At 39.3% G+C, this 10,294-nt stretch overlaps 1 protein-coding gene across 1 annotated transcript; it reads right to left on the bottom strand.

Moving 5' to 3' along the window:
• Nucleotides 1–1,283: 1,283 nt before the first annotated feature.
• LOC133336526 (2-succinylbenzoate--CoA ligase-like) lies at nucleotides 1,284–5,833 on the bottom strand. The gene is made up of 5 exons (XM_061544810.1): nucleotides 5,476–5,833; nucleotides 2,697–2,722; nucleotides 2,219–2,633; nucleotides 1,671–2,134; nucleotides 1,284–1,607 (listed from the first exon to the last, which is right to left on the bottom strand). The coding sequence occupies exons 1-5, from the start codon at nucleotides 5,831–5,833 to the stop codon at nucleotides 1,284–1,286; spliced, it is 1,587 nt and encodes a 528-aa protein (XP_061400794.1).
• Nucleotides 5,834–10,294: the final 4,461 nt, after the last annotated feature.

Below are 10,294 nucleotides of genomic sequence, written 5' to 3'. Positions count from 1 at the left end.
ATGCATTAAAACTTCCTAACCAAGCTCACGAAGTTTCTGGTGAGTCACTGTAGACACCTCTTCTGTTGACCTTTTCTGGTCAATTGCTATCTTCAAACGGTCCAGTTGTTGACAGTAGAGGTCAGAATTTAGATTATGGCCAAACGCAAGCAACTCAAAATAAAAAATCCCTTTCCAGTCCCACCAAATACATAGCAGAACCTTCCTGGTCGTTAGTCCTGGTTTGGCCACCATTTGAGGTGCTTCAGCGCTCTTTGACCACGATTGTTTTCGCACAGGGTTATCGTATGTGATCAATTACTCATCTTCATTCACCATCCGTTTAAGAAATGGGTCTATCTCATTCCGTTTGGCCAAGGCTTCGCAGATGGGAATTCGATTCATCCTATTTTTTTCATGGTGGCCAATTCATATCGGCACGACAATAAATTACGCGATCAGGAAATGTATCTTGCAATAAAGCCATGGTTCTATGTGGCACCATCTTTTTGAAACCACATATACTCCAAGTCGTATTCTGCAATAGAAGACACAAAAGTCGTGTTCGATTTCGGTAAACACGATAACTCAAAAACTAATAATACAACCGATTGCAAATTTTGACACGTTCGTCTCTGATTGTATAGCTATCGTATGAACTAGGATTATTGACATCGCACAACAATTAAAAAAAATGGCGGAACTTTGAAAAAACAAAAATTGGAAAATCGCCGATTTTTGACCAAAAACCAAGTTAAAAAAGAAGGAAGATCTTCACCGATTGGCTTTATCCTAGTTCATACGATAGCTATATACTCACAGACAAACGTGTCAAAATTTGGAATCGATTGTATTATTAGTGTTTGAGTTATCGTGTCCGACATTCGTAAAACACTGCTTCGAGGAAAATGAGTTGAAAGTTTGAGAATCACTCTTGCCGTCACTTGACGCTGACACAATAAATCGGCTACACCTTCAAGAGTTGTTGAGATTTTCACTTGAAATTTTGTAGGGACATTCTAGAATTAGAGTAGATTCGAATTAAATCAAAAAAATTTTGACACCGAGAAAGGGGGTACCTTAATTAAAATAAAAGAGAAGAGAAATGGTTTTACAACTTAGTTTGACAGATTTTGAAATCCAGTCCCATATTTTCGAAACCACGGAAATTATAACCCTTTACAATTTATTCGAAATTTATGTGTGTTCGGATATGAGAAGCTTAAGCTGATCCGGTCGAAATTTTAATTATCTTTATAATACAAATATTAGGTACATATACCAATTAAAATAAAATTTTACACTTATTTTTCATTATACGATTTACATTCAGCCAATTTTCTCAAGGCACCACGATCATACTTTCCACACACGGTCAATGGTATTGAGTCAATAATGTGAATATTCTTAATAATTGTCAATTGTTTATCGGTAAGATGTTGTTTCATTATACCCAATACTTTCTTGGATATTTCTTCTTTATGGGTGGTAGTAGCATTAGCATGAAGTTTAACAAAGAAGGCTCCAGTTTCATTGGGATCATTTGCTACGGTACGAAAGCCAACCAAGAGGGCAACATAAACTTCGGGTGCATTGGTGACAGCAGCTTCCAAGGTGTTGGGAATGATCTATAATTAAAGGAAATATTATTAATTAAAAAATAAACTTAAATGGCATATTTTCCTACTTACCACTTCACCATTAGATTTAATTAAATCCTTATACCTTGCCAAGATGTGCAAATTACCCTCCTCATCCATGTAACCATAATCGCCATTAATGAATAGACCCCTTTCATTATAGTATTTTGAATTATCCATGGCCATGTAACCCTTCAAGGGGTACGGCGGACTCAAGGCTATTTGCCCGGGTTGATTAACACCCAATGGCTGGAGCTTATCGTCCAAAATTTGAATTTCATAACCCAGTGCCGGTTTGCCACCATTTATGTGTAAATTACAACAAATCAAAGTACTCGTTTCGGTCATTCCATAACCACGATAGTGCGTAGCATTTACAGCATGTTTCTTCGATAAATCGAATATGGCCTTCGATGGTGTCTCGCCACCCAGCATTACTTTACGCAGACTTGCCAAACTCTGTGTATCATTTTCATCCAAATGCAGCAGGACTTCATAGTAAATCGATGGAGGTCCTACCAAATGTGTTACATCTCAATTGCGCAACAATTCCAATCCGGTCTTTCCGGTGGCAGCACATGAACTAACACGCTTTATACCTAATACTAAAGATTGGAGCATAACCTGAATTTGACTAATCCAACGCAAGGGGCTGAATGAGAAAACCACTAAGACACCATCATGTTCGGCATTATCCCACCAGGCATGAATTCCATACATCATAAGGGCATGTGACAGTTGTACAATTTTCGGCAGGCCTGTGGAACCAGATGTCAGAACTAAAACTAGGGTTTCTTTTCGGGTATCCTTGACTTCTATACTTTTGAAGTTGGTAAAATCTACAGGTTGTTCGGGTGTCTGTAGTAGATCAGTTTTTACATTGGGTAGCTGTACACAATTCATGGAGATTAACTGGGTTTGTTTTTGTACTGTACTCTGTTTAAGGCATCTTTGAATTTTATTCAGATATTTTTCTTCGTAGAAAATAGATATTAAATAAGCCACTGGTGGAGTCTGGAAAGAAAAAAAATTTATAGATTTATTTAAAAAAAGAATGGAGCCACAAACAACACAAACGTTTAAATTTTTAACCTTGATTGATCCTATTTTTTAAATATGATTTCTGGAAGAGAAATTTGGCCTCTGCTACTGTTCTGTTATTTTTCTAGATATAATTACTGCAAATCTAATCGGAATGTCTCAAATTGTGTGTATTCACAGTCAAGGAATAAACGACATTATTAAGGTTCTTAGATGGATAAAGCTCTTATCTCTAGGAACTATCTTTTTTAGATTTTAACTGGTCTTATTATTTTTCTAAATATACAAAATTCATCGGGTGGCGTAGGGGATGATAGATACCAAGCAACGGCTCTGATTGGCTTTAACATGGCGAAGTCCAGGGTTATCTTGGCAAACGTATAAAGGACCACGATCTGCGAATCTGCACTTAGAATGTGCGCACGTTGTACAGAACAGGAGCAGTGTTCGCTTTGGCGGATGTACTCAAGAAGTACAAAGCCGATATTATTGCCTTACAAGAAATGCGATTGAAAGGGACAGGCGTAAGTAAATCAGACGATTACGCCCTGTATTATAGCTGCCATGAAACGAGACATGAATTTGGCTGCGGATTTATGGTTAACAAGAGAATAAAAGACCTTGGCTCCAGATTCACTCCAGTAGATGAGCGAATTGCTATAATCCGTATAAAAGCGAAGTTCTTCTAGATCAGTCTCATTTGCGCCCATTCTCCGACCGAAGATAAAGATGAACGACCAAAGACATATTTTACGAGCGCCTAGAAACAGCATATGACCGTTGCCCTGGCCATGACATTAAAATTATGCTAGGAGATTTAAATGCAAAAATCGGAAGGGAAAATATCTTTGGCCCCACCGTCGGAAAATTTAACCTTCATGAAGAAACATCCGACAACGGCATGAGGTTGATTGACTTCGCGACAGCAAAACACATGGTAGTTAGCAGCACCATATTCAAGCATCCCGTTATACACAAGGCCACCTGGATCTCTCCTGATCAAGCAACGAGAAATTAAATTGATCATGTTGTGATAGACGGAAGGCATTCATCCAGTGTTTTAGACGTCCGATTGATCCGAGGAACGCATATCGATTCGGACCATTACCTTGTGACAGCCAAGGTACGCACCCGTCTTAATGTAGCAGCAAAGGTGCGATCTAACAGAACACGGAAACTCGACGTCGAAAAGCTGCAAACAAAACAGGTAGCTGAGGCCTACTCCGCTCAACTTACCCATCTGCTTGAAGAAACCACTTCTTGTCCCGATAATAGTATAGAAGCACAATGGCAAAGAATTGCCCACTCCCTACAAACTGCAGCAAAAGCAAAACTTGGGTACCAAAATCCACCACCAAGAACCCAATAGTACGATCAGGAGTGTCGTAATGCTACTAATGTGAAAAACGCAGCGTATAGGGTAACTCTGCAGACAGTAACGTGAATGAGAATTATGGGGAGAAAAGGAGAGAGGAGAAACGTGTTTTCAGAAAGAACAAGAACAAGTTGAGCATGAGCAAATCGATATGTACAGGAGTCGGAATGAAGTCCGGAAATTTTACCAATGAGTAAAGCACCAAACCGAAGGCTTTGGTGCAGGCACATCCTCCTGTACAGATGAAGAAGGAAACCTGGTGACAGATACAGACAGCTGCACACAGGATCTGGAAGAATCACTTTGAAAAGCTTCTAGTATCAAATAGTGGCGTTGAAGATGATACCCCCGAACCAATAAGAGATAATGGTATGGAGTGTATACCACCTAGCCAAGATGAGGTCATAAAAGCGCTTAATCGGCTCAAGAACAACAAAGCAGCAGGAGCCGATGGGTTACCAGCCGAACTATTCAAGACTGGTGGCCAGATGATGGTCAGGAGGATGCACCAGCTGATTAGTACAATTTGGCTAGATGAATGCATGCCCAATGATTGGAACCTCAGCATCCTGTGTCCCTTGCACAAAAAAGGAGACAAGACGATATGTGTCAACTATAGAGGAATAAGTATCCTTCCCATCGTATATAAAGTGCTATCTAGTGTGCTGTGTGAACGATTGAAGCCAATGGTAAATGACATCATCGGACCATACCAATGCGGCTTCAGACCTGGTCAATCCACCATTGACCAGATTTTCACTCTGCGCCAAATCCTGGAAAAGACCCACGAAAAACACATCGACACATACCAGCTATTTGTCGACAATAAAGCCGCATTCGACAGCCCTATCCGTTCAGATGTGTTTAAAGCCATGTCTACGTTCGGCATTCCTGCAAAATTAATACGGCAGTTTAAGTAGGAAAGGACCTATCGGAGCCCTTCAATACCGAACGAGGATTCAGGCCAGGTGACAGTTTGTCGTGTGATCTTTTTAACATCCTGCTGGGAAAGGACATACGAGACGCAAAGGTGAACAGAAATGGCACTCTGTACACCAAACAACATCAGTTACTCGCCTACGCCGATGACATCGATATAATGGGTCGAACATTGCGAGCGGTAACAGCCATCTTTGAACAAATTGAAAATAAATCGACATAGTCAGTCGTATTGAACTGCAGCGACTACGGTGGCTAGGCCATGTTGTGCGGATGAATGAGAATGCCCCTTCCAAATTGGTAAATTTGCGCACAAGACCGACGCGCTTGGAAATCTTTTTTAAGCTCGGCTAATGGAACAACCGTTCTTTAACAAGCCGGCTAAGTAATTATGTAATGCGAAATTCATCATCGAGATAATCTGCGTTTACATGCTGGGTTTTCAGTATTTTTGTCACACATTCACATTTTCCTTCGGTAAATAATTCAATTTAAACTTACCATTATCCAAATAAACTTCAAAGAAATTCGGCACTGCACCCATTAAAATCGAACCCATTGTCAAGACCGATGTCCACTCGTTGTTCATGGAAAAGAAAATGACACAATCGCCATGCTGAACACCCATGAGTTGCAAATTGATGGCAATTAAAATCGATTGTTCGTAAACATCCTTGGCCGTTTTAATTGCATTTGTGTCATAGAAATGATCGATAACCTTATTGGCATCTATGCTGCGCATTGTCTGTAGGAATTTTTCACCCACCGAATATTTGGCCAAGTCGCCATAAGGATAGTTTACCGATTTCCATACATTGGCTTGAGGATCGTGTACAATTTGAATATATTCTTCCGGCATATTTCTAGATAACTTTTTGATACTCCCTTTAACACAAATTCAACTGTCTACGTTCTTCTACCTGGCTGGGCCCAACTGCATCTACCACTTTATAGAAAAATAGGAGGCCAATCTTCTGGCAATTTTTGTTGTTGGTTTATTGTATTTTTCTAGATGAAAGTGAAAGTGATATCAGTGATGATATCACTTTCTACGGTAACAATAATTTTCGCATGTGCTCAAAATAAAAACTTCCAAAATAATTAAGATTTAAAATTTTTTATATCCGTATATGATAAATAGGGTGCTTCTAGTGGAAAAATTGAAAAACACAAATGTGGTAAACAACAATATTATAAAACAAAATAAGATAATATTGAAATTACACTTGGTCTTTCCATCTAATTCGTGGCCTTCCCCTTCTGCGTGAAGTATCAGTAGGCTCGCTTTTATATGTCTTTTGAGCTGGGGCATTCTCATTCATTCGGTCAACATGGCCTAGCCACTGTAGTCGCTGCAGCTCAATACGACTGATTATGTCCATGTCCGCGTATAGATGGTTCATTCGACGCCGATATTCACCGTCCACGCAGATCGGCCCATAGATCTTTCGTAGAATTTTTCTCTCAAACACCCCAAGAGCTGCCTCATTTGCTTGAGCAAGTACCCATGCTTCAGAAACATATAACAGCACGGGTAGTATTAGCGTTTTGCAAAGTGTGTGTTTAGTCTTGATTCTAAACTTCTGACTTAGATCATAGTAGAATTTCAAAACGGATGTCATTAGTTTTATTTATGGCGGTACCAAGGTATATAAAATCTTTAACTACCTCGAAGCTGTAGTTCTCAAGTTCCATACTTGGTCAAAGTCTACTGGACGTCTTGCGCGTTGATAACATCAGCTTGGTCTTCTCGTCATTTACTGCCAGTCCCACCTTAGCAGACTCCTTCTCAATTTGTTCAAAGGTGGCTGTTATCGCTCGCAATGTTTGACCCATTTTATCGATGTCATCGGCATATTGGAGTAACTTGTGTTGTTTGGTGTACAGGGTGCACTTTCTGTTCACCTTTGTGTCTCGTATGACCTTTTTCAGCAGAATGTAAAAAATATCACACAACAAACTGTCACCTTGTCTGAATCCTCGTTCGGTATTGAAGGGTTCCGAGAGATCCTTTCCTACTTTGACTGCTGACCTTGTGCCACTTAAAGTTATCCTGCATAGCTGTATTAATTTTGCAGGAATGCCGAACGCAGACATGGCTTTATACCTTTATACCTGTCGAATGTGGCTTTATAGTCGACGAATATGTGGAATGTGTCGATATGTTTTTCGTGGGGGTTTCCAGGATCTGGCGCAGAGTGAACATCTGGTCAATAGTGGATTTGCCAGGCCGCATTGGTATGGTCCAATAATGTCACTGACCCTTGGCTTTATTCGATCACATCGCACACTGGATAGCACTTTATATGCGATGGGAAGAAGACTAATTCATCTATAGTTGGCACACATCGTATTGTCTGAGGTTCCAATCATTGGGCATGCATTCCTCTAGCCAAATTGTACTAATCAGCTGGTGCATGCTCCTGATGCACCAGTCTTGAATAGTTCGGCTCCTGCTGCTTATTGTTCTTCAGCCGATTAATTGCTTTCTGACCTCATCTTGGCTAGGTGGTATACACTCTCCTATTTGTTCTGTGGTATCATCTTCATCGCCACTATTTGATACCAGAAGCTTTTCGAAATGCCCTTCCAGATCCTCAACAAGCTGTCTGTATCTGTCACCAGGTTTCCTTCTTCATCTCTACAAGAAGATGTGCCTGCACCAAAGCCTTCGTTTTTGTGTTTACTCGTTGGTAAATTTTCCGCAATTAATTCTGACTCCGTACATCTCGATGGTCTTTGAAAAAATATTCTCTAAAAAATCCACGCCTAATGGTCTGATGGTCTTTGAAAAAAATATTCTTTAAAAAATCCACGCCTAATAGTCTGATGATTTTTGAAAAAATATTCTTTAAAAAATCCACGCCTAATGGTCTGATGGTCTTTGAAAAAATATTCTTTAAAAAATCCACGCCTAATGGTCTGATGGTCTTTGAAAAAATATTCTTTAAAAAATCCACGCCTAATGGTCTGATGGTCTTTGAAAAAATATTCTTTAAAAAATCCACACCTAATGGTCTGATGGTCTTTGAAAAAATATTCTTTAAAAAGGCGAATGATTTTATTTTTTTTATACTAGAGAGTATCGTTATTCCCATCCATTTTTGGCTTGATTTATTTAGAATGCTCATAGAAAATATTTCCTTCAAACCCCCCGCAGCTTTCCCGGAATACACTACATTGAAAGAAAAATCATTATTTTGCCCGGACAACATTTAAAATATACCCCGAATGCCGTGAAAACAATGAACCATCCGACCGACCGAGCGACCCATAAAAATACGTGCGTTCAATTTAAAAAGCCACTTAAGTTAATGGTGCGGTGTTGCTATTCAATGGTTTTTCATTAGCTCCGTTTTTTTTTCATTGATGTTTGTTGCTTTGTTGTATTCGCATCCGTTTGCAGTGCAGTGTTTCCTGGCTGGCCAGCTATGGCGAGGGCAACATAACTCTCACGCCTTTTCACTGATGTTGTGAATGAAGTGGCTGTGGCGGGTAGTGGTAGTAGGAAAATTATAAAAACAATGTGGATGGCAAGTCGTCTGGTTTTAATGGTAACAACCAACGAAGCAGCCAACCTATTTAAATGAAACAGCTGTTGCTGAAGGAGTCTTAGCTATGTGCGGAAAGGACTCCATAGTCTCATAAGATTGTTTTACGCTCTTTTCTTACGAGACTTTTTAACGCATTTTGGGGTTTTCGTTCTTTTTGTTCGTTCAAGTAGAATGTGTTTGCTGTTCAATGGGCTTGTTTTTTTTGTTAACAAGAGAAACGTTGCGCCCAAGTAAAGAACACATTTAACTAATTTTAATGGCCGACAAAATGTTTGAATATTAACATTTTTATGGTGGTGCATAATTCATTTTTTCGCACCGTTCATTTTTCAGTGTCATGTTTTCGCCGAGTGTTTAGTACACAGTGGTTCGATACAGAATACGAGGACTACACTATATTTTTCTGGACTACAAAACATAATGGGTGGTCAGGTATCATCTGGCCTCAAAAAAACTGCACAACCAAATTCTAGGAAAGTTTTTCGTGGACGAATCATTTCGAAGCAAATGGTTAAACGTTCGAATCAATGTACACCATGACAGTGCGTGGTCTCATCGGCCGAAAGACAACGCCTTTTTACCGGCTAAAATGAGGAATAGATGGATCATCTGCCGCACAGCTGTGATGTGGCACCAAAATGATTTATTTTTCATTCTCGCGCATAGAGAAAATGTTTGTGGTCAAGCATAGTCAGATAATACTGTAGAAACCACGTTTTGAGGAAAATGGTTTGATATTTGCCTGCCAATTCGAAAGTCCTGGCTTGTTTAATCTACGCAATTTCTAAATATTCGTCCGAGACTCCTTGGCATGGATGGCTCGCAATATTTTGGATATCTATTTGAATTTTGAGCATACATTGCCTTCAACTCCCAGGATGTTTGGTATTGGCGATTGGGGCTATATTGGTCCACGATCAGTATTTAAAAGATTTTAGCTGCGTTTTCAAACAGAAAGAACTGAAGTTTTCGTTCCGAGCTCTTTTTGAGTGTAAAACCACCTTCGCGGAAAAGTGAATTGCAGTATTGCTTCAAGTTTTGTTGTGACCCCCATATAAACAGCAGATCTCGTAAAGTATTGATCAAACAATTTGAGATTTATGCTCGTTTTCGATGTTAAAGATGCACATCGCACAATATGTGTTATACCCTTCACCACACTGTGGTACAGGGTATTATGTCTTTGTGCATATGTTTGTAACAGGCAAAATAAATCGAGATAGACAAATGGTTCCTTTCGAGAATATTCATAGAATTACCTTCCGTCCATCCGACTGTTGATGTTAAATTGTGAACCAAGTACAGATCGCATTTATAAACCTATTTGGATGAAATTTGGCACAGCTCATTTATTTGGCCCAAGGACGAACCCTATTGAAATTGTTGAAAATCGGTTCAGATTTAGATAAAGCTCGCATATATATTTTCGTCCGATTTAATGTAAATAGTGTACCAAAGTCACTATATATCTTTCGATTTGCACTAAATTTGACAAAGCGTACTGAAAGTCCCTAAAAATCATTCGATTTGCACGAATTTTCGCACAGCTTACTAAATTAAGTCTAGAATTATGTATGCAAAATTTCGTGAAAATCGGTTCAGATTTAGATATAGCTATCATATATATTTTCGTCCGCTTTTATGTAAATGTTGCACTAGAGTCCCTATATATCTTTCGATTTGCACGAAATTTCGCAAAGCGTTCTGAAATGCGTTTATAATAAGGTGTGCTAAGTTTCATGAAAATCCGTTCAGATTTAGATATA

Source organism: Musca vetustissima, unplaced genomic scaffold, assembly GCF_032173495.1.
Source record: "Musca vetustissima isolate MV318-11 ecotype Yass unplaced genomic scaffold, APGP_CSIRO_Mvet_v1 utg168615, whole genome shotgun sequence".
NCBI classification, from domain to species: domain Eukaryota; kingdom Metazoa; phylum Arthropoda; class Insecta; order Diptera; family Muscidae; genus Musca; species Musca vetustissima.
The sequence above is the reverse complement of the archived record's forward strand: the minus strand, read 5'-3'. Positions and strand labels throughout refer to the sequence as shown.

Excerpts from the sequence above, each read along its gene's own strand:
- LOC133336526 (XM_061544810.1), bottom strand. The coding sequence starts at position 5,833 with ATGCCGGAAGAATATATTCAAATTGTACACGATCCTCAAGCCAATGTA. Across the intron at positions 2,723-5,475 it reads TGAAGTTTATTTGGATAATG|GATCAATCAAGGTTAAAAAT; the intron begins GTAAGTTTAAAT and ends TTTAAAAAATAG. Across the intron at positions 1,608-1,670 it reads TTAAATCTAATGGTGAAGTG|ATCATTCCCAACACCTTGGA; the intron begins GTAAGTAGGAAA and ends CTTTAATTATAG.